At 38.7% G+C, this 27972-nt stretch overlaps 1 protein-coding gene across 2 annotated transcripts in view; it reads right to left on the bottom strand.

Moving 5' to 3' along the window:
- Positions 1-27972, bottom strand: part of BMP5 (bone morphogenetic protein 5) — a 62970-nt gene that overhangs the window by 14816 nt on the left and 20182 nt on the right. For both annotated transcript variants that reach the window (XM_009474381.2, XM_087774900.1), the window contains 3 exons: positions 23570-23762; positions 17655-17803; positions 6995-7192 (listed from right to left, as the gene is read on the bottom strand). In XM_009474381.2, the coding sequence (XP_009472656.1) occupies positions 6995-7192; positions 17655-17803; positions 23570-23762 (540 nt within the window). The remainder of the gene's footprint in view (positions 1-6994; positions 7193-17654; positions 17804-23569; positions 23763-27972) is intronic.

Genomic DNA, 27972 nt, shown 5'->3' with positions numbered 1-27972 from the left:
TCATGGGCTGATTCTCAGTGACACTCGTTAAAGGTTCTTCTACAGGTAAGTAGTTGCCTACTGCCATCTCAGATACCCTCAGTTGCCCCAGGGCATGTAGGGTCAAAATATATACCCATATCCTATGGAAGTCCTGTGTCTTTCTTGAGTAGCCACTGGAAGCAAGGCAGGATACCCTAGGACACCATGAGTATTCAAAAATCTGTATGCCTTTAATATAACCAAGAACTCTTAGTCAGCCTTTGTGAAGAGTTGTCTGTAATAATCTAGTATGTTCTGCACACACATTAGAAGTAAGGTGAAGGTAGTGGAGAGTAAAGGAACTTTAATTTAAAAAAATTTGAACTGTGTTTCACTGATCACTCTTTACAAGGATCTGTATAATGATTTTTACTAATATCAGTGCTCATACGAGGTAAATATTGAGCTTTTCTATTTCAGCTATTAATGGGAATTTAAAATTCAATCATATAGAATGCAAGTCACTTTGCAAAAAAACTGTGACTGAAAACTGTGGGAAAGATATGCATATGAGAAAGTCAGGAAAGTCACCATCTGGTTTTAGATCGCACCCAAGCAGGCAAACAAAGGAAAGCTGAAGATTGTGTTGTTGTTAGTTTTCTCTCAGTCATGACATTTTCATATTTAAGAATATGTACAGAAGTTTTAGCACCAGAATGTAGCAGAATTCCCTACAGTTAAAGGAGAAAGGCTGAATAACAAATATGTAAGTCATCACATAGATGTCTTCATTTTCTCGATACTCTGAATTATCTGAATATAGGCTAGCCAGGGGTGGATGAATGGTTGCATCAGAACACCTGATATGGTGGTCTGTGTTTCATATGAAGACATGTATCTGCAAACCATCTAACCCACACACCTTCGAAGAAAGTGAGACTCGGGCAAATCTGTATTCCTTCCTTGAATTCTATCTTTCATATAGAGAGATATAACAAATGTTGTGTGTAATGTAACATTTCATGTAAGTATCAAATCTGACATTTATAATAAGATCTGGTGCCAAGGATCCAATTTCACATACTGTAGCTTCAAGGCCCATATGCTTATTCTGTCAAGAATCAAAACTGTAGGCTATTGTGACGAAGAAAACATTGTTTCTGAGTTATTCAGGGACTGCATTTGGGGTCCAAACCCCTACATAGCAGAAAGAGCTGTAGAAGGAGGGCAAGAAAATATAAGAGATTTAACAAGGATTTTTTTTTTGGCAAGGGAAATAAAGACATCTAGATATGTTTATATATACTATCACAAAGTACTCTGTTCTTAATTAATTAGTGTGATCTCAACCAGTAAAATACAGGAAATGCATAATTAAGTATTGTTTTTTGGTTTTATCTCACTGCATTATGACCAAAAATTATGTAGATTTGTTTTCAAATTTCCTGGTATAAGTTGCTATTCAGTATTTAAAGGTGGATATTGTCTCGTGCCTAATTACACTGTAATTCTTTTTAGATGATGTTCAAAAGAAAAAAAAATAAAGCCATCCATTGTTTTAAGGAAGAGTTATGTGATGCACTTTATGAACAAGTTGTCTTGTTTTGATTTGTTTTAATTGTTTTTCCTTTTATCTACAGTTTGACCAAAATAAAACTGGGTAAGTAAGTAATACAGAGTTCAACCCTCTGTGCATGGCAGGCAGGTGGAGTCTGTATGACAAGTTTAATTCTCCCTGTCTTTGCACTGCATTGAGGTCATCTTCTCTTGAAGTTCTTAGCAACACAGGGATGCTGACCCCGAATCTGTCAACATTTGCCCAGCTGTTATAATAACTGACACATATAGATTTTATTTTCTTCATGCTGTGTTTGTGTATAAAAATGTGTTGTCCAGTGGAAGGGAAGAACTGAGTTGCCCAGTGGGGCTTTCCCTTTTGACATGCTGAGAATACAGTGAAGTTAATCACTGAGGTCCAAGAACTTAGAAAAGAAGGCAAAAGGAAGAAGGCAAAAGGAAGAAGGCAAAAGACAAAAGCCAAGAGGCAAAAGGAACAAGACAAAAGCCAAGGGCAAAGGGAAGGAAAAAGAGAAAAAATAAATAAGAAGGAAAAAAAAGGGGGGAAAAAGAAACAGAAAAGGAAGAAGAAAAAAGGAAGGAGAAAAAGAAGGCATGACTGTAGTAAAGTTGGGACTGATCTGCAGAGAAAAGTATAACAAAAACCTGTGACATGTAAATGACAGCATACCTATCTGGGTCTGGCTACATAACCTCTGGCTATGTAGATGAGCATTTTTCATTGTCAGTGTCTGACTTAGATACTGTAGATAAAAGATTATGGAACAAGCTTAGAAACAAGGACCTACATCACACAATTATGTTTGCCCATCACCATGTCGTTTACGTCAACAGTGTCTTGCATCAAGGAGCAAATGAGAATTGAATATGGCCTATAGACAGGCTGCCATGAGCAAGATGATGGACAGATTTCTTTGGGTTTTTCTTTGGTTTAAATATGAATAGATGAGTTATACTAATCAACCTTCTCCTACAAGCCTGCAGCGATGCAGCATATCCACTGCACTTGTACAGTTCCTGGGGCTGGTGAATAGGAGGAAAAAGGCACAGTTTTTCCCTAATAACAGGCTGTCCCCATGGAAGGACTCTGCCTGTATTCTGCAAAGATGTGAAGATCTGGAAATAAGAAGGTGTTCTCTCCGCGTCTTTTTTGCACACTGAAGCATCTGGATAGAATCTGTACATTGCCTTTGTAGCCATCAGTGTGCTCATCTGCAGATTTTAATGAGTATTGTTGCAATAGTTATTAAAAGAAGAAGTGTTTTAATCACTTATAGCATGAAAAATCCCATCACTGATCATTAATGGCACCCAAATAAAAGAAGTTTTTGTGATATGGGGACTGTTGACGCAAACTGCAAGGAAGCTGATTTGCCATGGTGCAGGAGCTACTCCTCCAAGCAGTTTTGCTACGGAGGACATTGCTGTGTGAGGCTGTGATTACTTATCTGCCTTCAGCTTTGCCACCTATTCCAGCCTGCCCATATCTTGCTGCCTCCATCTCCAGTCAGAGGTCGCTGCCCCTGCCTTTGATGCAACTGCACATGCCATTGCTTCTTAACCTAATTTTGTTTTAGCAGTATGGTTTTCTTGGACTGCAATCTTTTTTGAAAGAGATCTGGCATGGATCAACATGTATAGTGATGCACCTTTACACTTATGCAGACTGGGGCCTAAAGAGGTTAGGAGAAAATTTGTTTCATAATGCTTATTTCACTAGAGATGTTCTGATTTTTCTTGTTTTACAACAACTCGGGAGCACAACTGGATGCACAGATGAAGCTGACTGGTGTTTTGAGACATACAGACAGTTCTTCAGATCTGTTCAATTCTCATTTGCTCATGGACTAGAAAGATGGGATTGAATCTAAAAGTAGTATATTTATACATCTTGTATGTATCGTGTACTTCAATGATTTTCCCCTCCCTCAAAATAATGTAATTCTCAAAATTAGTAGACATTTTCCAGGAAATATGAAAAATCTTTTTAAAATATTTTTTTGTGCAGAGAGAATATTACTTACCCTTGAGGTAAGAGGTTGCATTTTGGAGTTAATTCTGACTGTATTTAAAAACAACCAAACAAAAAAACAAACAAAACCCCAAAAACCCCACCCTCATGTTGTGTCATTAAGCCTAAAGCCCTTTTATGAAAATAGGAAAGTGCCTCATACCATAGCAGTAAAATAGAAGGAACAGTTTCTGCAGAAAAAAATGCAGATTCAGTTCAGAATGAATTTAGAGGGAACATCAGCTAGCAAGCTTAACTGATGTGCATGCTTAAACCACATCTGAAGATGCTCAGTCAATTTTTAGCCTACCTTGTTTCAAAAGATCAGAAGTTTAAGCAGTTAATGAAGAGAGAATGTTTAGTCAATATAACTTTATAAATAATGAATAATTTTAAAAATGCCTTTCTGCTATAGAGCATGTAATTTCTTTTTACTAGTAAAAAGCTAAAATTTTCTAGTTTGGGACTTTTTTCATTATTTATTTATAACTGCTCCCCTGCAATATTGACTAGTAAGGGGTTAGAAGTTAAATGCGCAGATGAGCTGCTTGTGAAATTGCTATACAGAATATCAGAAAACTTGACAATACTCCAAAAACCCTGGAAAAAAACAAAACAGTTGTAAATAGAGATCTCTGGTACCTTAACAAATATCAGGGGTGTTTCAAAAACTAGGGTCCTCAGAGGTAATGTGTGCATCTCTCTAAGTCATCTACCTCAGAAATAACAATGCTCCATGTCCTCAGTGGAAACTAGAGAAATAGCACAGTATTTTTTCTACCTATACATCGTATACAAATAAAATTGAGCCCACTACTGAAGCAGTAGACTAAAAGCATTTTTTTCAAGATAAGTGTTAATATTAATTTTTAACCTTACAGCGGGATTTTTTTCCAGTAGATCACCAGATAAACTTTAAATAAAGTTTAGAATGATAAATTATTCAAATAATTTCAATGACTTCTGTAGCAATTCAGTACCCGTTTGTGGTTGTTAAGGCAAAATTCATCCTTGTGCAGAAGATCAGGGACAGGCTTATGCATTACATTAGAGGGGTCTTTTGTCTGCCACTTTTGAGGTTCTGAGATGGATATAAGTAATGCGTAATGCTCATAACAGTTCTCATCAAATAGATGTGTTCCACTCCAGGGCTGAATTCTTTCCACTAAATACTGATTTGCTTACTTGTAGACATCCAAGGGGCTTAATAATAGCATCTATATTGAGGTTTTGATATGCTGGTACTAGATCCATCAGTGAAGGAAGAGTGGGTATGTGAACTAATTACAGGAGCTTGACCCCTACAAATCAATGGGCTCTGACACTATCCACCCAACGGTGTTGAGAGAGCTGGCTGATGTCATTGTGAGGCCATTTTCCATAATCTTTGAGAAGTCATGGAGATTGGGAGACATCCCAGAAGACTGGCAGAAGGCTAGTGTCACCCCCATCTACAAGAAGGGCTTAAGGGAGGATCCAGGAAATTATAGGTCCATCAGTCTTACTTCAGTCCCTGGAAAAGTTGTGGAATGAATCCTCCTGGGGGCTATCACAAGTCAAATGAAGCACATGATTGGGAAAGTGGTCTGCGCATTGAGTGAGGAACCGGTTAACAGGCTGCACCCAGAAGGTGGTGGTAAATAGCTCCTTTTCAAACGGGCAGCTGTCACAAGTGGCGTCCCCAAGGGATCAATATTGGGCCCAACACTGTTTAATATCTTCATAAGTGATCTGGATGATGGTATCAAGTGTACCCCTATGAAGTTTGCAGATGATACCAAATTGAGTGGGGAAGTAGACACTCTGGAAGGGAGAGCCACCCTGCAGGATGACCTGGATAGGCTAGAAGACTGGGCTAACAAGAACCTTATGAAGTTTAACAAAGACAAGTGTAAGGTCTTGCACCTGGGAAACCATAATCCAGGAGTGCAGCTCAGACTGTGATCCACTTGGCTGGGTAGATCTGTGGAAAGGGATCTGGGGGTCCTGGTGGATAACAAGCTCAATATGAGTGAACAGTGTGCTGCTGCAGCAAAGAAAGCCAACAGGATGCTGGGTTGCATCAAAAAGGGCATCACCAGCAGAGATAAAGAAGTCATTATCCCACTCTCCTCAGTGCTTGTCAGGCCACACCAGGAACACTGTGTTCAGTTTTGGTCCATGCTACACAAAAAAGGTGTGGACAGGCTGGAGAGGGTCCAGAGAAGGGCCACAAAGATGATCAGAGGACTGGGAAGCCTGCCATATGAGGAAAGGCTGAGAGAACTGGGTTTGTTCAGCCTTGAGAAAAGAAGGCTTGGGGGAGACCTTATCACCATGTACCAGTATTTAAAGGGGAGCTACAAAGAAGATGGAGACTCCCTTTTCACAAGGAGTCACATGGAAAAGACGAGGGGTAATGGGTACAAGTCACTCCTGGGGAGATTCCGACTGGACACAAGAGAAAAATTTTTCACAATGAGAACAATCAGCCGCTGGAATAAACTCCCCAGGGAAGTGGTGGATTCTCCAACATTGGACACTTAATATTCAGCTCGACAGGGTACTGGGCCATCTTGTCTAGACTGTGCTTTTGCCAAGAAAGGCTGGACCAGGTGATCCTTGGGGTCCCTTCCAACCTGGTATTCTATGATTCTATGATCTCCCATGCTTTTAGAAAGATACATTTTCACATCCTGTCCACAAAAAGTAGAAATGTTTGTTCAAAAATGAGAATACTTAGAAAGTGACTCTGTGCCTCCAGCTGAAGGAGCATTTCAGGAAAGAACTGGAGGAAAACTTCCTCCAGGCTCTAATGGGACTGACAACATTTTCACATGCATTATTGTCAGTACCTTTCAGGTAAATAAGGGACCAAATTCACTCCTGTTCAGGGATACACTGTGTATTTACATCAGTATGTGTCAGCTGGTCTGAACTCATAAACAGTTTACACTTTCACAGATTGGTTAAGCTTCATCATTTCCAGTATTCAGATTTTTGTGTTACATCTTGGCTTCTTCAGCTGAGAGGCAGTTAAACAAGAGTCCAAACACTGTCTTTTGCTGAGGCTTCCTCAACAAGCAGTTGGGGTGCAACCCTTCTCTCTACTCTCTCTACCTTTTTGTCATGCATAGCAAAGATCTCATCCAGTTGCCTACTACTTAGAACTAGTTTCAAGCTCAGATTCAGCCTTTCCCAAACTATTTGGGTATTTCACCATCCAGGAGTCCATGAAACATGTAAGTAAGTGACCTGATTCACAGCAAACAGATCATGCTCAGGACCAACATAACAAAAGAGATTTAAGCAAAGCTAGGGGAGAAGGTAGAAATGGAGTGGGAACACAGTTTCTGACAGTTCAGCCAATGAGCAGTATCTTGTTAAGCTGCTGTGACTCCACTGCATTTGAGCAGGTGCCCATAACTCCTGTAAACAGACTAGTAAATCATAGCTTCATCTTACCCCCGACACTTGGCATCCTAGAAGACTCCTGATGACTACTGGATTTGTTGCGGTTCTGATTTTTCCTTTTATTGTTGGCTGCTCGGACAGAACGGAAAAGCACTTCACTTGCCTTGAAGAACGCAACCATGAATGGTTGCTTTGACTGAGGCCCATGTCTTCCAATCAGGCCAGCAGATTTAACATTGATACTTCGACCTATAAAGTAATGGAAATTGTAAGTTAAAAGGTGAATTTCTGCCCCTCTTGAAGCCACAGTGGGATTTCAACTGCTGACTGAAGCATAGCAAGGATTTTGCCCATAATCCTGAATTTATGTGATTAAGAATCCTAACCACATTTTGTTGAATGGAACTTAAAAGACAAAAAATTCAACAATTTACGAAAGTTTCAACAGCTTTACAGGTAGTTTGTCATTGCATAAAATTGCGGTCTCTGTGTGATATATATCTTATGCATTACTCAGATATTTTAATTCAGCCTCATGTACACATGTATAGAACTGAAAAATAAATGAGCCCCATTAAAGTCTATAGGCTATCGAAAGGATAATGTAATGCGGTCATCTAATTTTTGCATCACTTGAATGTGAGATGTGGAACCTTATATCCCCAAAGCAAGTCGGTAGCAAAGAAAAGTGTAGATAATAAATATACTTCTGCTTTAAAAATAAATATTGTGCAGTGTTACCCAGACTGATGTTCATTCACTAGTAAAGGTAGGAAGGCATTCAGTCGTTCAAAAGAACAGAGTTTGAAATATGTACATTATTGACTCTGGTTCCGTTCCCAGGGGATGTGCATATTTCTTTAAAATATTTGTTCAGTCAGGACTGTGTGGTAACCTCACTATATTATAGGATCGAAACTTCAGTAAAAGAAAAGAAAGCAAAACAAGTCACTGAAACTGCATCAGTGACATTTTAGCAAATAAACCCTTGCTCTTAACAGAATTTATTTTGGCAGCATAGACACTTTTGTGCATACGTGTATTATGCAGAGCCCTTCAACCGTCAGAAAATGAGACAGTGTCATGTGAAGCTGTGCAGCTGTGCTGGGTGGGGGACACAGAGGTCCTTTAACCGGGAAGGTGCGGGCACAGGCACCGCGTGTGCTGCGCGGCATCGGGGCGCCTGGGGATTCTTCTAAACCGACTGGAAAAGTTTGCTATGCAGGCAAGGAAGGAGCATCTGCCTCACAAACATATAATGCTGTTAACTCAATCATCCTGAAAAAGGACTTGCAAATAAGCATAGGAGTAAACCTTATAGAAATAAGCATATAGGTTTCCTTTTCAAACACAAACTTACAGTGGCTGTACGCCAGAGTCTATATTTCTTAGAAAAACTCTATCACTGGCGTAAATGAAAGAGGCAGCTTGATTTGTGGTTAAAGTAGTTTCCATTCTACTTCCACTGTAACAAATGTATTAATTCAGCTCAGACTTCCTCCTTCTGGCAGCCCTTTTGCAGTAAAAAGAGAAATTAGAAGTTCCAGCCAAATACCATACCTTGAACTGACCCACTTCAATACATAAACACTTTTACAACATGTTTATTCAGGTGTAGCACTTTAAATTGGTTTAAGATGTTTCCAGTGACAGAGAGCCCAGCAAAGGCAAGAGAAGAACTGAGAAAGTAAGCAGTTATGGAGCAGAGTAATTGGCAACATATTCTGAACAATTTTGATAATTACTTTTTTGACTGCAAGGGAAAAATATATTTGTTGAAGCTTCTGATTTCATTTTAAATGGCTTTTTAGTCTTGCATTTCTTCAATTCTTCTTTTCATGTGTTTGAGTTACTATTAAATAGTTCAGTAACATTAATTTCTATATGTTCCAATCTTCTGTTGCAAGTCAGATATGAAAAACTGTACAGACTATTCTCTATTCATTGCAACATGGACAAACTAGCCTCTTACCACAAAGTTCCAAGTTTCCCCTCATTTCTAGAGGGAATATTTTTACTATTTTTCTTTATTTTTTGTTCCAATGACTTTCAGAATTTTAATTTTATCTGTAAAAGATTAATACCTTACTGGTGGACATTTTAAGAATACTATTAGATTTATATACTGAGGGCTGTAAAGATGTGTGGAGGTTTTCTGAATTTAAATCTAGGTTCTCTGAATTTACAATGATGGATATTGTGTGCGAAGCAAAATGTCCTTCAAACCAATGTGAACTCCCTTTAAAATAACTTTTAATATTATTAAGTTTCCTCTGGGTTTCCTTTAGACTTCAGCAATGAGACGGCTATTAAGATTCCAGAAGTTAAGGCTTACTTGGTTATTCAGGGTATAGAGATATACTATAAAAAAATAATCCTGTAACCCACAGCCTTTTTACACACAGAAACAGCTTATGTGACTTTATTCCTTTATTTGTTTGATCTTTTAAGCAGCCAACCTGAGTTTTTAGGACCCATTTGTTCAATTCATGAATGGTGTATGCACTGAATCTGCTTCTAGTGCAGTCAACAGGAAAACTTTTATTGACTTCTGTGGGTTCATCATTAAACTTTTCTCTCTTGGTTTACCATATACCTTAGCTTAACTGCAACTTTCAGAAGACGAAGCAATCAAAAAATACACTGCCCTTGAGACGCTATATTTCTTCTGAGGATGATCTCTGAACTGTTTGGTTTGGAAATTCAAACCACATATGTTGTCTCCATTTTAGGTTGCTTCTGTGCAAAAGAAAGTTTGCATTTACAGAACTTCTATTATCCTTCATTAAAAAAAAAAAAAAAGTGCCTGTGTGGGAGATGTCCTTCAGTCTAAGACCACAAAGCTTTACCCCTTCCTGAACAGGAGGTATTTCAAAGTATCCTGCCTCTGAAATGCATCACGCTTTCTGTCACAGCAGTAGCTCCATCTGTGTGCTATGGTCTTGTTAGGTAGTCCTCACCTTTGTCCATGGTGTGGATTTCAGAATACAGTAAGAAAAATCTTACGCTACCCTGAACTGGCCTTTGTAGCAAGAAGCATTCATGGGCTTCATTTTTAGTAAGCGGTTTTAGTCTATCATTTCTTGTAAGCATTTAGAAAACTCTCAGCTTTGATGACAACTGAAAATCCAGGTCTCTCCAGCATGCAGTTGTTCCGTACTGTGATATTAGAGCAATATTTTCTAAAATCAGCTGAATGACTCAGGCTGACCTGCTTAACTACACCTTCCCTCAGAGTTACATCCACATGACACTGGTAAAACCAAAACAGCAAGGTGTGTCTCTCTGCTTCTTTTTAGCATCTCTGAGCAAGAATTGAACATGGTCAAGCATTCTGAAAAATGGGTTTGGTTTTATACTTCCATTGTATCTTTAATTCTGAGGATTTCAAAGACTTTTCTTCAGACTTTAGAAGAAAAGAAGAAGAAACTGCAAGAAACCAGCAGTCAGCTAGCGCCTGCTCCGCTGAACCTAACCACTACAATTGTCCCTACACCGAGAAAAAACAAATAAGCATAGCAGATGGACTTGCTCTGGGCGGGGACAGTCCAGAGCCTTTGTATTCCTCGCATTCTGGCATGCACTTCTCAATCCTGCTATGATAACTTATTATCTCTTCTCCATATTGACAGGTATATTTGGAGACTAAGACTTATTTAAAGCATTATGTTTCAAATCTGCTGAACTCCTTAGTCCTTATTCATATCATTTTGAGTTTTTGGCAAGAAGTATTTGTTTGACTTGGCATTTAAACTTATTTTTGGCTTTTATTCTATATGATAGTAAAGTGCCCTTAGCAGTTTGCTTAAAAGGTTGTATGGAAGTGCCGGTTTGACTGACTGAACTGAATGAATGTTATTTGCCTTTTCACGTTCTGTCCCCTTATAATAAAGGAACCGCTGCTGCAAAAATAACTGTGAAGTTCAGCTTATAAAAAGGTGCTACCTTGATAATCCTGATGATTTTGTTCTTTTTTTTCTTTTTACTCACAGAATAGGAATAGCACTCAGGATCATAACTGCCAAGCTGTTTGCTGTGTCACTACGTCCATTTTTCTGCTGTGACATGCAGTTGTATCATACAATTCTTTTCATGAACTGATCAAGTTCCATCTTAAAAGTTCATTTCCCGTCCCCCCTGTCCCCCCTGCTGCTCCAAATGGAAATGCAAGAGCCCTTCAAGCTTTCAATAACAATCTGTCTCACAGTCCTGACCTGGAGACATCACCTCGTTTTTCATGACATTCAGAAAGCTGACTTCTTCTGAGATCGCCAGTGTGGATGCCAGTGACAGTGGTAAGATTTGTGACTTGGCTGTCTCTCCTGAGGCAGTATATATTTTATGTAAGGCATTGAGCAGACACTAATTTTGCAAGAGCTTTCAGCCATTATGCATCTTGGCCAGATTTACACTGGCAACACAGGACAATGAGTGATTCCAAGATCCATTATTTTGTCCTGAGTCATCGAACTGCAGCAAACCACTCATTTTGTTATGAAAAACAAGCACTTATTTACTTTCAAAAGTGTTCAACAAGCCACAAAACACATTTTACAGATTAACCACTACTGCTAGGTCATAGTAGTTATTTTGGTAATAATTTTATATATTTGTAGATAGAAATGAAAACTTTAATGATGCTGAGAATTCATTTCTGGCTTGCTGCAAAAAAAATTTCCAGTGCCACACCTATGGTTTCCTCCTCGTGGGGAGTGATATCTGAAATGAGGATTGGGAAAGGCCTTTTGGAGAAAGACCCTAAGTATGCAAGGTCCAGTATATTTGAGCAAAAACTGTCCTGAGGCTCTGAGTTTGAAAGCTTGCAAAGTAGTTTTCAAAATTAGATAGAAACTTGCGTGGTTTCTTATGCCTCAACAGTGCTCTTGAGAGCAATGGGACTTCACAGAAACAAAAGAACTGAGGTAGAGTTTGGCTACCAAAGCTTAAATGAAAGGTTATTACAAAAAGGAGAAGAGGAAACCTAACAACACAAATGTGATGGTCCATATATAAGACATCCTCAACACTCCAAGGTATTTTACACTGTCTCTGTTGTATCATCTACATAAACTGTTATGCAAACTTTTCCTTTGGTGGACACATTTATCTATATCAACATAAAATATGCTTTTGAAACAAGCTTCATGTGTTTTATTAACTCTTCTGCTCCCTGGAAGCTTTAAGGAATTCTGAAAAATGGGTGGTCTTGGATGGTCTGCTCTGCATTTCCTAGGCTTCACAGCTTTAATCAAAACTAAAGATCCAGCTTTTGTTTTTAAAACCTTACATTTTGTTGGGTTTATTCAGTTCAGTTGAAGGAATTTTGCATATCTTTTTGTATTGATTTTTGTATTCATAAAGCTCTTGAAGAAAGCACTTGGGAATATGTTAGGAACCATGGTATGCTCTATAATGTGGCAATACCATGTATGCATTACACAAAAAAAACAGATGTAATGATACACAAATACACTTGCTAAGTACTTGAGTTATCCTTTCAATTTAATGTACTTAAACTGTGAATGGCTTGTGGGAGTCCTAGGGCTTTTCTGCACAGTTAAAAATGTGTTCAGGAAGACAATAAAAGAAGGAGAGATTAGATTAATTGGTCATCCACCAAAGAATAAAATGGATAAAAGCCTTCTGAATGAAACAAAACACAAATGCCATTATCTCTAAAATACTGGTGCTGAGAAGCAGATATATCCTTCATCTGTCTGGGGAGCAGGGTGGAGGGGGAGTTGCGCAGCTGTACAGCCAGGACCAGTATGCACCAGTATGCACTGGTGGCAGGAGAAGGGGCAGGAGCCCATCTCACTTCTGTCACCCTCCCGCTTAAAGTAAGTGTGCCCTTACTAACAAAGGGTATGTTCACATTGCTTGCTACAAGCAGACGCAAGAAAATGCTGACTGTGTTTCTGACCCAGCTGGAAACAGGGGTTACACCTATCTGAGTAAATTAAAGCGTGCCCAAGAGCACTCCCAGGTGCTGGAGCTGGATCATCTACTCCGCTCAGGGTGGGAGGGTGCTCCTGGTGGACTTATGTCCTATGCCAGCTCCACCGCAGAGTCCCCCTCACCCGAAGGCAATGCTGCAGGGACCTCTCCCAGAGGGGCAGCTGCCATGGGGTCACTCTGTTTTGGAGACTGAGAGAGTGATCCCACCAGCTCGTTTCACACTACAGTATTCCTGAGCATGTTTAATTTACTAGTGTAACTTTGGCCAAAGTCAGCTCTGAACCAGAACTCATGTAGCTGTACTTAGGCGGTGCTTGAGCCCAAGCTAATAAAACCTGCTGAGGGGCAGGATATATTAGCTCGGGTTCAGTGCTGTGCTAACATGGCTCTATGGCTTCCAGATGGCTCAGAATTTAGGCAGAACTATTGCCTGCCAAAGTCCATATATATATCAATATAAATATATATATCCTAAACTCCCCTACTGTAAAGACACTAATGAAGGTGAACTCACTCCTGGTACTTTGCCTTGTAAATACCAGATCCACCAAGAGACTTAAATGTAACGACGCAGCAGCATCCTCCAGAGTACTTGATGGCTACCGTGCTCATGTAAGTTAGGTGCCGAGGTTGACTGGGGGCAACCTCAGCATGAGACTGATAACATTTAGTGTTGTAAAGGTGAGGCCAAGGCCAATGTAAAGTATGCAGCCAACTACCTGAAGAAGTCAGGGTGGTGCCACAGGTTGCTATGGGTTGAAAGCAAGCCAGCCACCCTCTGTGACACAGAGAATGTGCCATGCTGCCTCTCTGAAGGCTTCATAGGAGAAAGGGACCTTGGAAGGCCCAGGCTGAAAGGAGAAGAGGCTAAAAAAGAGAGAGTGTGTCTCTTAATGTCTTCCCTATCATGGCTGGAGTAGGACCTCACCAATTCTTCCTGCAGCATGTAGGATTAGGAGCCAAATCCCCTTCCAGGGGACACACGTCGGAGTGTACCCAAGTACATGCTGGAGAAAGAGTTGGCCTTCCCCAGGCTTCACTTGGATCAAGGAACCTGTTTCTTTTAAGTTTCCCTTTGCTCTGAGGAAAAAAAAATACCTGAAGTAAGAGTCAGAGTTGGGGAGCTGAGGATTCCTGCTGCTTGCCCACTGCAAACAGCAAGAAAGCCCAAAGACACCTTCCATAGGACTATGTGGTAACAGAAATCACCTTAATCGGCTTGGGCTTTTCAAAGTTACCACCTGTTTCTTCCCCTCTGATGTCCAGGCAGGTGGAAAATAACCAAGAGCTGCAATAATCTAGGAAAAGTCACAGAAATACATGGCTGTGGGGGCTCCCCAGGATGTTGTATTAAGAGCTGTGTATTTGGAACTTGTTTTATTCTGTGGATCATCAGTAGTCATCATTATACATTATGTCCCTCTCCCATTTTCTGTAGACACTAGGTTCTCTTCAGCAATGGCATAAACAGCAAAAGGAATACTCTCGCAGCTATTTATACTCCTCCAGTAAAAGCGATGTTCAAACTGTTGCTAACTTCCAATTATAAAAATGTTAAATGTTAATACAAAGATGCTGATTCACTGGAACATGATTTAAGTCTTAGGAGACATATGGTATATATACAGGAAAAGTGTCGCATAGAGCTTTTTGAATTGTTTCTGCATCTGCATTGATTTTATGCTGCAATTCACCTAACACCCGCACTTCCATCAGTGTGAAAATGATCACCTCTCATTTTAAACACCATGGAGAGTTTTGGTGTCAAAAGGAGGGAATCGGCCAAAAGGGGATGCTGCAGAATGTTGAGGAGACATTAAAAAAGAGAATCAAAAAAACCTGATCCTTAATTTACCACAGCCCCAGGGAAACAGTGCATTATATGTTGACAGCTTCCATATGTGTCATGCAAACCTTTATTCTTACTGTTCAAAATAAAACGTCCCATTAAGAGAAAAAGTCTACATTTCATGCTAAAATGAGACGTATGATACCAAATACTGTCTTAAAGAAAAAAAACCCCACATTCCAATGTCATGTGGCTTTTTGTACTTTTTCAGCATTTTCAGAGGAGGAAAAATATGAATGACAACAACCAGACATTCTTCCAAAGTTGTTTTTATCACACTGTTATATTAAATAATTACAAATTTTTTTATTCCTCATGTAGACATTATTATTATTTATACACCATCTTCAGGGATCACCAAAGAAATACATCTACCCAAGTAATTGCCTAAAAAGTCACTGAAAGATAACTGTAAGAAAGATTACTGTTAATGGTAATGATAACAATATAGTAGCACCCCGGAGTCTCAGTAATTATTGGCATCTCATTTCAAAGGTGCTGTATGAATAAATCTAAAAACTAGTATGTATTTATAGACTTGATTATCCAGGGCCCCAGTGCAGCACCTGAGTACCTCAAACAGGGATCCTCTGACTTAACAGAATCCCATTTAGTTTAATAGTTTGTTGCAATAGAAAGGTTAATGGATGAGGTCTTATCATAAATGTCTCTCCAGTTATGGGGACAGAACTCCTCTAACTCCTGTAAATGCAATGGACAGCAGGAGGCATGAAGAAACATGCTTCAGACCTGCACAGCCTAAAGTTCACTTGAGCCAAGGGAAGGTTTTTCGGTTGATTTGAACCAGTCTCTGAGCAAAACTGGTTGGAGGGAAGGTGGGTGGGGTTCTCTGGGTTACAAACAGAGTCTACTACATACTGAGTCATGTACAAAAATTCATGTTCCATCTGTACACAAACATGTCATTCAACTGCTGGTGCTTCTAATAGCTTCCAGAAGTAACAGCAACCCAATAAAAATAATCAAAGCCTTAAGAGCAAAATTGTAAGAGCATGAAAGGATGATTTTCCCTATGCTAAGCTGAAGTGGTATAACACAAGTCTTCCCTATAGTTTTGAAAACTCCCTAGAAGGGCACTCTTCTTGCATGAATAAACTGAAAAGGGAATAGAAAGTGAGGGGAGACGGGAATTCCCTCCTCACTCAAGCAGCTATGTCGAGAAATTCAAATAAGTGAGGTGCAGAGGTTAAAGCTGCCAGTGGCTTTGGAATTTAAAATAGAAAATTATCTATCACCTTTCTGATCTTGGGAGTAGGACAGGGGAAATATTTACATAAACTGTTCTTTTACAATTTCTTCAGTGTATTAACCTAAAGGTTTGCTTCTACTCATACAAACTTTCCTGCTGTTTACTGAATGGATATAATTTTGAGGCTAGAACGAACAAATTGCTGATTCCAGGGTTTCTTAATGAATGCCTTTCATGGATATTTAATTTTCACAAATTTCTGTATTTGAATCTCCTGGAAAAAAAGTCAAGGATGGAGTTTATTCTGGAGCAGGAAAGCTGGCCAGAAGCCAGTCCACCTAATTTGGATGCCTGACGAAGGTGTCACCTCTCCAGAATTTTAAGGGCTTAAAAATGGCCTCACAAAACCAGACTGCCTAACAGAGCTGCTCCCCGTACAGCCCAGGCTCAGGTGCGGTGCCTTTGAAGGCTGGCTGGACATAGCAACAACGTGGTCTACTTTGCATTGCTGCCTCCCTTTTCCACTGACTGTACTCTGACCGTATAGACAGTATTAGGTGAAATGATCATCTGTTCTGGTTCAAGCCTGCCAATTCCCTTTTTAAGCATCATGCCTAAAGGAGGACAGTTTTTGCATAACTGCCAGCAGCCGGAGCACTTGCCGAAAAAGTATGAGGCTTTGTTCACAGCCCAGCTGAGCCTGAGGGAGAATTCAGATCAAAAACAATGAGAAAATGTAGCCAGAACAAAGAAAGAAGAAAAAAATATTAATCCTTACACCAGGGTTTCTTCTGCTACTCATTAACATTATGTCAGCTAAGGTTTAGATTAACTGGCATCATAGATCCCTTGACCTCTGACATAAAAAGCTTTTTGACAAGAAAGAGCTAAATCTGAAAGTTTGCTTGTAAAGTAGTATGGATTAAGTGAACCATCACAGAAAAAACAGTATATAAGTCTCTTTTTATTAGTTTCTAAAGAAGTCTAAGTAAAGATCATTTCTTCTAAAAATATTATTTTGCGTTGAGATGCATTTTCACTTTTTAATGAAGAGCATAACTGTGAATAATGAAATAGCCTAGTAAATTTGTACTAAAAAAACCACAGCTCTGACTTCAGTTTTGATAGTGTTCTTCCTAATTTTCAGCTAATTAAAATTTTCAAGATTTCAAATTTTTAACCCATTTCAAGATTAAAAAGTTTTGAAATTTTTTTCAAATGATAGAAAACCAATTCCCACATTACTCTTTCTCCAACATCAGTACCAGTGGCTATGAGGTCCCTTCTGAAATGTCCCAAAGTTTTTTTTATATTTTTCTCCATGCTTCAGCCCATAAAGATATTTAGAAACTTTCTAAAACAAACATTCCACAAATCTGCTTGAGTTTCCTGATTGTAATCATCAGTGGAAGAACATTAAAATGGAACTTCATTTTCTACGTAGGAGCTTTTATCCCAAACTTAATTTAATTTAACTTGATTCAGTTAGCTTTATAATTGCCATATTTTACAGAATTAAGAATAATAGAAAGGTTGCAGACTACAGCTACGTCAGGGTAAGACTTGTGTTCTTTGCTTACAAACTCTCAGTGAATTGTCACCCAGTCAGGTTAAAAAACACCCGGCCAGAAAAGATTCCTAGCAAGAGATGACAAGAGCATATATAGAGTTATGATCTACAGTTATGATCTTACCGTCCCCGGTTTCAGCGCAGAGTTGCAGGCCCAGATTGTTCTGTGGATTAATCACCCAGTGATTGCTGGTCACAGTAATGTCGAAAACAAACCAGCCCACGTCAGAAGCTTGAGCCTTTCTTGTGTCTAACAGGAACAAGTCTGCATCCCTAAGTTAAAGAAAATAGAGAGTTAAGGCATTCAAATATTATTACTTTTTGTCCTTAATTTCCTTGCTGACAATAACTTCCTGGAGCCCAAATGAATAATCCTTTGACATATCCTCATCAGTACAGCATGTGCTGTAGCTAACATGTAATTGTTAAGTATAATACAGGTATTTCCCCTGAGAGGCCTTTCTGAAATGAGTCTCAGCATGTGAAAACTACAGCTCTGGAAAATCTGAAAAATCCAGCTTCCTGATATAAATACACAAAATATATAATCGAGGCTGTGTATAAAGGATTCATCTTTCAGCACTAGAATGTCTCAGGAAGATTAACTTCCATAAACCATTCAGAGTAAAAGACAAAAAATGTCAAAATCAAGTTCCAATTTCAACTAAAATTCAAAAGCATAACGTTGCTAAAAAAAATCTGTTATTAATAACGTATGACAGAAGCTATATCATATGACAAAACATGAATAGATGACAGTTCAGATAGTTTCATATTAGTACAGACATTTAGAAAATAAGTCTCTATATCAAAGTAGAAATTATATATCTATTCAATAATGTAATTATTACATTTTAACCCTCAGTTCCCTGGTATATTCTCAAGTTTGTTCCCATGAAATCTTCCAGTAATTCAGAAGGGCTGCTCAGGGGAGTTAGTATAATAATTGTGTTACTAAATGTTTAGCGTGGATCATTTATTTGTTCTGTTTTCACATATCTCCTGACACAATTGGTTCCAGAACCACATCTGTATTACAAATAATTTACTACAATGACCACACTAAACCTAAGATATTTAACCCTCATCAGTTTCATTTTACATGCTTCTACAAAGCAGCATGCATTATTAAAAACTGTTTTCACAATTTAGCCTTTTAAACCTAAACCTATAGTTATAGAAACCTCTTTCTTTTCTGCCATAAATAGTAATCAAAACAATAACATACAAGAAAAAATATTTTCTTCTAAGTTTTGAAAATCCAACTCAACTAAAGACAGGCTTGGCTTACACAGACCTTGGAATCCTATTGTTACCTTACAGACAGCATGAATATATGCTTAAAGAGGTAAGACAGACAGAAATAATAGGCTTTGTGTATAAAAAGTGGATTTAAAATTACAATGGTCCTGTCACTGTATTCCTATGTTGCTTAATAGCAACAACATTGTAGGAAGTTACTGTCTTATCTAGATTAAACACTGTAAATGCACCTAGAAGGTTTAAACTGAAAAAAACATCTCATGTAGCTCTTGAAACTGTGGTTGTTCAACACTCAGGAAAACATGACCAAATGAGCTATGACAAGAATATGTTTACTTACATGTGAGAAATATCTGCAGAATCAGGTTAAAGAGCTAAGAAATTATAAAGGGTTGTTTTTTTTTAAAAAAAAAAAGAAAATTGAAAGGGCTTTCTTTCAAGTCACCTTTTTTCCTTCTGTTAAAGGATAATCTTTTGCTGGGCTCTTATCACTTCCATTCTAGTAGAACTGTGCTAGTGACCACACAGGGAGAAAACATACGTTCTCCCTCTGGAGCTAACATGAAAACAGTCTTACAATTCAAAAGAGCCTGACCTGTTATGCTAGCACTGAACAAATTAACAACGTACCACAAGCCCATAAATAGTACTCTCTGGAGTCTTAAATGCCAACTTTTTTCTCTAATAAGCAGTTTTATCAGAACTTTAAAGCTGAAAGGTTTAATTTTGAATGTGACAGTCTTTAAGATGTTTATTTATAAATATTTTTGTATCATTCAGGAGATTTAATAGAGAACTGTAAAATTGTCTGGAATATTACAAATATTACAATATCACAGTGCTATAATTTCACATTTGTCTTGTCTCCTAGAATACATAATTATTTTCCCGTATAGATTCTTTCAGCTCCAAATTTTGTTGGGACTGGTATGAAATGTTCTCAAAAGTCAGGATGCACAATGTCTCATATGCCAAATCAGAACAGGGCACTACTAATGGTACAGTCGAGAAATTCCTATGAAGAACAAATTTCCCCTGCGGATCTCTCCTCAGTGTGACTTTACTATTTTGTACTGCAGCAGAAACTCACACCAAAGCATCTTTGGCATTGATATATCAATCTTCTGGTCTGCCTTCCTACAAGCATAGTGATCTGGCTAAGGTAATAGATTCAAAGATGCAGATTGTTCTTACCCATTAACTCAGCAAATGAACCAAAAATTAGTTGTGGGTACTTAGAGAAAACTAGAACTGATTCTTGAGAACACATAGTAGAATAGAGAAAATGTCTCTGGACCAATGCTAATTATTTAGCCCACATAACAGCAATTTACTACAGAAATTCAAAGTATTTGTCAGGAAAAAAACCAGCTTTTTTCACAATTGATGTAAAAATAGGGTGAAAACCTGACCCCTGAGAATGCAGTGAGAGCTCTGGGATCAGGATTCCCCCATTAGCTGGTGTCATTCACTCAAACTTCTCATCACATTTTGTGACATTTTTAATTTTAAAATTCTCCTTTATTCTGTGAAAAATAATCACACTTAAAATGAAAAACAGCTGCAAATTTTGGCTCTGATTTTAAAAAATATTTCTATTTAAAAAATAGCCCACAACACATCATAAAAAAGTAAGGCATTATGTCGTAAATAGCCTGAAATGCAACAGCGAACGCATTCAGGCAGAATACAGCTGATTGGCTTTACCTTTATGGAGGCTGTTTAAGTTTAGTGATCTCAGTCTGGTCCCAAACGGCCAGTTGTCTACAGCAGAAATGCTACCACAGTCAAGAATTTCAGCAAAGAGGCTCCGGGCAGAACGTCTAAGAAGCTCCAGATCTCTTGGGTCACTTAAGGAAGTAAAGGTGGAATAAACCATCTATATGTTCCTTGAAACCCAGCGAAGTTTTCGACCAGATCAAATCATGATTACTATGTAATAGGCCATCCCCATAATGCTGCTTCACCTCTCGCCTCATTCCAGAAAGCTGCTTTAGTATCTTAATGCCACGTGAGGATTCCCTAATGCGGGAAGAATCCTTGGGGTTTAGTTAAATTAGTGGCTAGCTGCCACCAGATCATGAACAAGGATTTGGCCTGTTGGACTACGTTACTTTCGTCATGAGAAAAGATCCGGGTAGGAGTACATTGGCAGGGCTGTGTAGGAAAATTTGCCTTGCTATGGGCTGTGCTTTACACACTTACTTAGAACAAACAGAAAACTTCAGTCCCAAAGACTGTCATTTCAGCTCTGAGCAGATTCAATATACACACACTTCAGCGGCCATGCTGCCACAGAGACAGAAGAATGTCTAAGACTATAACATAATCCTTAGTCTGCAACTCAGAAACCCTAAACCCTGACCACTCCTTGCCTGAAAACATGGCAGGACTGCATTTGGGACTGCAGAGCCCTGTCAGACACCCGCGTTTCCTGTTCAGAGCAAAGAAGGGTGGGTGGAGCAGGGTCAAAGCCAGCCATTTTGATGTGGTATGGCACTAGTAAGGAGTGTGGGACGTTATAGAATCATAGAATCATAGAATGGTTTGGGTTGGAAGGGACCTTAAAGACCATCTAGTTTCAACACCCCTGCCATGGGCAGGGACACCTTCCACTGGATCAGGTTGCGCAAAGCCCCATCCAACCTGGCCTTGAGCACTTCCAGGGAGGGGACATCCACAACTTCTCTGGATGACCTGTTGGAGTGTGTCACCACCCTCACAGTGCTCTCACCCTCACATTCTGCAGTTGCAGCTTCTGAAAATTTTGCACCTAAAATCTCATGTACATATGTAGGACAAACCTGAAGTGACAAAGTCAAGAATAACACTAATGAAGACTGGGCCCCAAAGCAAAAGCTGTAGCTTTATTGCAAAAAATAAAAGATAAAATATTCTTCGGAGCTCTTCTGTCTGGAGGTATCAAGAAGCAGGTAGGTGGGAAAAGTTCCTTGTTTCTAATTTGAACAATGGAGGTCTTGTGGTCTTCTGCCATCCTGTCCCACTGTGGCATTTGCCTCTATATACTCCATATATGAGTAGAGACTGGCAAAATAAACAATAGGAGGGAAACAGTCTATATCTGAAGTTTTTGCAGTTATACTGGTGAAATCAAATGGATGGTATATTGTTGCATGTGCCCCTTTCAAGCATCGTGCTTCCATAAGAGGACATGGGGCTTTTATGTTTATAAATGCAAATATAAAACATTTATAAATTTATGTTTATGTGTTGAAAGAAATCAAGAGCATTCTTTAATGGTTTCACAGAGAAAGTTGTCATTTTAACAAGTCAGTTAATATTAAAGTGTGATCTTGCTTCAGACTAGTAAGCAGTTTTGCTTTCTCTAAAATAAAATAGAAACCACTTACTGGGAAAACATTAAAAAAAATATACAAAAACCCAAAAAAGAAAACATCAAATGGATTAGAAAAACTAACTTTTCCCATTAGTTCTTAAAAAAAATCTGTTGAGTTTGCAGGTGAAGAGCTTTCATCACCCTAGCGTTGACCTGTGCTCTTTAAAAAGCTATGTTTTGTTCCTTCCCGTTTCATTCCTTCCTCCAAGAAGTTTCTTTTAGAACCTACGTCAAAAGAATTTTTGCAAGTTGAAGACAGAGGTAAAAAAATATCCCAGTGCTTTGTTTACTAAGAAAGCAGAAGGTATTCTGGAAGGATGAGTGCTTTCCCTCCTGTTGGTTCTGCTCCATTGATATAAAATGACTCCCTGTTTATAGCCATAAAAATTTTATAACTTGATGTTAGGAGATCTCACCTGGAAGGTACAAGCTCAAGCTTCTGTGAGCAGAAAAGAGAGTTGAACTCTGGCCCAGCCTTCGAACTAACTGGTGATGGGGCATTTTTTTCCTCCAGAGCACTCTGCAAGTTTAGGCTGCCATTTTCTTTGCTTTTGCTAAACATGCCCACGATAGAAATATTTTATCTGTTCCAAGATGAGGGATAGTTTTTGTTTATCTCAAAACAAAAGGTTTTTTTCCACTTTTCTGAGAAAAGACATATATCAATCTAATTTCAAAACCCAAATTTTGGGTATATGTAGCTTTTTTCAGAAGAGTCTTGGAATTGCTACTAGTTTTTAATGGGGATTTTCAGGTATTTAGCTACTTTGCCTGGTGAAATATGGTCATTTACTCAGGTCTTGCAGAGCCTTGGAAATATGTCACACACAGCTCTGCAAACTCAGACTCAGAGATTTGCTCATGTGTAACGTCATATTTGTTTTAATTTTCAGTTATGGTGAGCTGCATGGGTTAAGTGTGCATATGTCATCTTAAAGTCAGTGCATGACTTTTAATTACATTCAGCAGAACATTAAAACACATGCAAAAAACCCATGCTCCTTCAAACATAAACAAAGCTGAGCAATCTATCTGCCTTTAAGGTGCTAAATGAATCTTGGCTGGTAGTACCTCAGCATCAGCAAATGGTGCATTTCCCAAATCCAGACACTTAGGCTGTGCATATGACTCCACCATTTGCTCACTGAGAACACGAACCCTCACCCCCTTTGTGCATGGGCAGATTATTTGGTGAGATTGGACATGTAACTCACCATAAACCTGGAATAAATTACATTGAAGATAAGTTTTATTCTTGCTCAGTATTTGTTGTCGTTGCCTAGGAATTAATACTGCACAAGCCACAGTGATAGCAATGATGCCTTGCTGAGGGTACGCTTATGATCAGCTATTGTCTCCCTACTTCAGATAGAAACACAAGACGTTCAACACGTGATACGTTCATGCCAACAGGGTACCTGTTTGGGTACTCCTTGATGATCTGATATATGCTAATCTGAATTGTTTCATTCTCAAAGCGGCTGTTGCTTCGGTCTTTGTATATCCGGAATTCGGCTGCTGTCACTGCCTCTCCGTGCGGGATTTGAGTAAGGTCAAAGCGAAACTCTTTGTAGTGCCTTCGCTGGTGGGAGAAGTCCTTGTCCCTTTCAACTGTGAGAAAAAGAGTTGAATATAAATTAAAGAGGTGAAACGAATGCCCATTACCCATGATTAATGGAGCGTTCCCTGTGCTTGGGAGTAAACAAACAGGACAATATAAAACTGTGCAAATAATAAAACCACAAGCCCAGACATACTTCCAGTTAAAGGAAATTCCACCAGCCCAGTGTCTTCAGTTCAAAAGAAAAAAAAAAAACCTCAGTGGCTTTTATACAAATTCCAGAAGCTGGAGTGGAAAGAATATCAAAAAAAAGCTGAAAGAGGGCATGTTGTAAAGTAACAAGAAATATGGACAAACTAAAAGCTGCAAAAGGATTTAGGACTTCAGTGTAGTCATAAGCACAGCAGTAGCAATGTCAGAGCCGTAGATGACTTTGGAAAACACTAATTGCTGCTAATAACTAGGCAGATGAGAGGAATGCTGCTCATTTCCACTTAATGTAATAAATTCTGAAGTGGTACTAAAGTGCACTGTGACAACTATATATTTAAGAAGCAGTTACATCATATAAATTAACACATGTTGTACTCTAATGGCATAAGCGTCATCTTGCCAGTGGTCAGAAGAAGGAGCCATGAATCAGGGCTGAGTGGTTCTGGCACCCCAGCGGCAAAGGGACCGCCACTCCTGGTGTGAGAAATCCCCTCAAACGTGCTGTAGATAGGCAGGTGCTTCCTACTGCCACAATTTAAAATAAAAAAGTTAATCTCATCATTGCTTAATTCAGGGTTGCATAGAATTTTAAGGGGGAGTAAACAGAAGATTTTAGTTTATTTGAGTTTACAGCTGATTTGAGGCTAATTCCACTGTCTGCTGCCATTCTGACCCTGAGTTAGGAGCGACTTTTGTAATGGAATACATGTTTTGATGTGGCAAGGGAACCTACAGGCCACAGTATTGGCTGATGACCATCTTATGGGATTAATACTTCAGATTTTACAGATGTGGAAAGGAAAATGATCCATGGTTTCCACTGCCACAGAGTGCAATGTATCACTGACCTGTGAAGCAGCTGTGCTCTGTTTCACCTGCCTCATGAGATAGGTGCTTTGCTTTCCTGATGGCGGACAAAGCCTAGGACACTCAGAGCTTGGAATCGGTTTGGATAACCAGCTAAACATTTATGACTGCACCCAGCTCCACTAAATGCTCCCTCCTATAACCCCTGCTATTTTATTGCATTTTAATACTAACAGTCCTTGGATCTGAGGAAGGAACAATGTCAGTTCTGAAAAAGTGCATATTTAGATTACTAAATGTTACATGTACAAATAATCAATTGTGTATGTTATTACAATATATATGTATATTTATACTTATATGCTCATGTATATGTGTACACTCATGCAATTTTGTCTACATACACAATGTGTATGTGCTTGTATGTGTGTATAAATATGTATATATTTATATATAAACCTGAATATGTGTATTATTATAATGTATATGTGGTCTTCCAGAATAGAAATGCACTAAAAGAAAAAAAAAATACATTTTGGGCTTGCCATATAAAGGTACAGTTACGGACATATTAAAGTGAGAGTTATTGAAGGAAAATTATTTACATTATTTTCAGAGCAGTAGTTACTAGTTAAGTCACCTGTGGCCATGTAGCTAGTCCCTTACAGTACACTTCCCTTTCAACCTTTCAAAAATGTAAACTACCCTTGTTTCATTAGCATATTTTTTTAAAAAATGTACAAATCTATGTAGCCTTAAATCCCACCAAAAATAAAATATGTAGGCTATAAGAACACTTTATCTTCAGTGAAACTGAACTTTCTCCTGGCTGACAAAAGGAAAATTGTCTGCTAACTGTGAGGTTTCCTTGGCTCAAGTGCGTATTTAGCTTACATGGGTTTGCCATCGTACACTATGTAGAAAAAGTAAAGCAGAAAAGAGGCAGAAGCATGTAAACTGGCTGCTCTGTACCTGAAGATGAATGGGCTGCTACTGAAGAGAAACAGGATACAGGCTATTTAGCAGCTCCACTGCCTGGTTCTAAACTGTGAGATATATACAGAGATCTGACTTGAGGTTTGGGGTTTGTTTGCCTTTTTTTTTCTTTTAATGCCAATGTAAAGCCTTTCATTTTGGAGAGAACTTGGCAGAGATTAGCATATGCAAATGCACTGAACTGGGGAGGATTTTTCTAGTGCAAAGAGTTTGCTGCTAGTTTCTAAGGTTATAACTGAGCATTTCAAAGCTAACTTCAAACAGATATGTCAATAACCTTTAAATGAAAAATATATTAAAGGTAGACTTAATAGTAGCAACCCTTTCTGATATCTCTGGTTAGTATTTAGTCAACAAGTATTTACTAGCTTGTGTGGGTAACTGAGCACTGCTCACTATGAGTAAGCATTGGAGAATTAGACATTGAATAAAAGATTTAAGTGTCAGTACTCCTGTCCTGTGTCATTTTTATTTGGATTTGAGGTTTCCTTTTGTCTAGTTTCTTACAAGTACCTTCAAATTAGTAACATTAGTTTAGAAACAGCAGTTCTCTCCCTATGTTGTAGTTTGGACGAAATCTCTAAAATACCCTGTGATAGCATCCGTGGGGTTCTCTCAGGACAACTCACAACTGCTGAAAGAATATTGATAGCCGCTTCCTGACGAGCCCAGAATTAATCATTACAGCTCACACAGATAGGACTATCTGTGTTTCCATGTATACCCAAGGAAGAGACAGGACTGCCATCTGAAAGGGACACAAGTTCAAAATTTCCTTGGGTCAAGAGAGCATTTACAGGCGGGCCAGAACTTAGGAGTAGCAACAGCCTGCAGAAATGAAGGGCTGTAGGAAACAGGCACTGAACACTGTGGAAAACCCTGAGTCCAGGGAGGTCCTGCTCTCCACAATAAAGCCAGAATCTCAAACTGCAAATTGCCATCAGCCAATGTACAAAACATAAAAACAATTTTTACAAATTTAGACAAGTTAAGATCTTTCATTACATAGTAGACTGAAAAAAAGCAGTGGCTGTGATCTTGCAGTATTGACTAATGACTAGAACAACAGCCAAGTTATAAAAGCAAAATGTTATTTAATGACATTGAGTATTTTAATACCAAAAATAATACACAAGTCTTGATCCCTTCTGCACCTAATAAATGCCTTGTCGGGGAAGACTCTGAATGCTCAGTAGGGTATCTATCAGGTCCTTTATCCTGCTGAAATGGCATGAAGTGCAAGGGGGGCATCATGTCTCAAATATTTTTATTTCACATGTGATAGCTTTTCAACACTGACAGCCCGAAAAATACAGGTTAAGATTTTTAAGTGTTCAGTTCTTCCAGAGTGTTCTCATGTCATTCCAGCTCTGCTCAGTTCAGCTGCCAAAATGCATCTCTGTGGGACCGATCACAGCATCTGAAAACCGGTTGACCAGAAAATCAGGAAGTCCTTTTTTAACCATTGGAGGAATATAATTTTTCTAAGTAAAAATAACTGGAGTATTACGGTCAATGCTGATTACAACAAAGTTCTTCATTTGCTCTTATTGATCAGGATTCTTAGCATCAACTTTTTAAAATGTTATTTTTATACCACCTGAAACTAATATATTCAGCACTATGGTTACATCAGACAAACCATGGCTCAGGGGAATATCACAAACACCTGTGTGTAAGATGGGAAAGAATGATATTTTCCACCCATGTGACAAACTGATGAAATATTCATACTGTATTAACACTAAGCCCAACTCTAAGAGGAATGAAAACATATTTACACCAAAGAGATATTTTGGAAAAAGGGTCATCTTTTACACCAAGAGAAAATACCATGCACTAATTTTCATTAACAAAAGTATTTGTCTCAGGAAAAAAAAATACAAAGCACATGTATAGATGGACAGTATAATAAGTAATTAGTATTTTACCAATTCAGCTATAAATGTCTGATTAACTGTTGACTGAGCTTTAAAAATGTAAAAGTGCTAGCAATGAGTTTAGGTCATAGTGCATGAGGGACTATTAGATGTGCTCTTTCATTAGTGATTAGCTCCCCACTGACATGTGCTTTGCTTGTCCTGAAGAGGTTGGTATGTGGTGACACATCGGGAAAGTGAAAGCTTCTTTGGCAAACCGAGGAACAAATCAAAGATATGTTGGAATAAGCTGATTTTACAACGTAATATCCCAGGATCCCAACTGGATTCACAAATAGTGAAGCATCACTAATCAACTGAATGT

This window comes from Nipponia nippon, unplaced genomic scaffold, assembly GCF_047370975.1.
Source record: "Nipponia nippon isolate SJK-2023a ecotype South Korea unplaced genomic scaffold, ASM4737097v1 scaffold_4, whole genome shotgun sequence".
Classification (NCBI taxonomy): Eukaryota; Metazoa; Chordata; class Aves; order Pelecaniformes; family Threskiornithidae; genus Nipponia; species Nipponia nippon.
The sequence above is the reverse complement of the archived record's forward strand: the minus strand, read 5'-3'. Positions and strand labels throughout refer to the sequence as shown.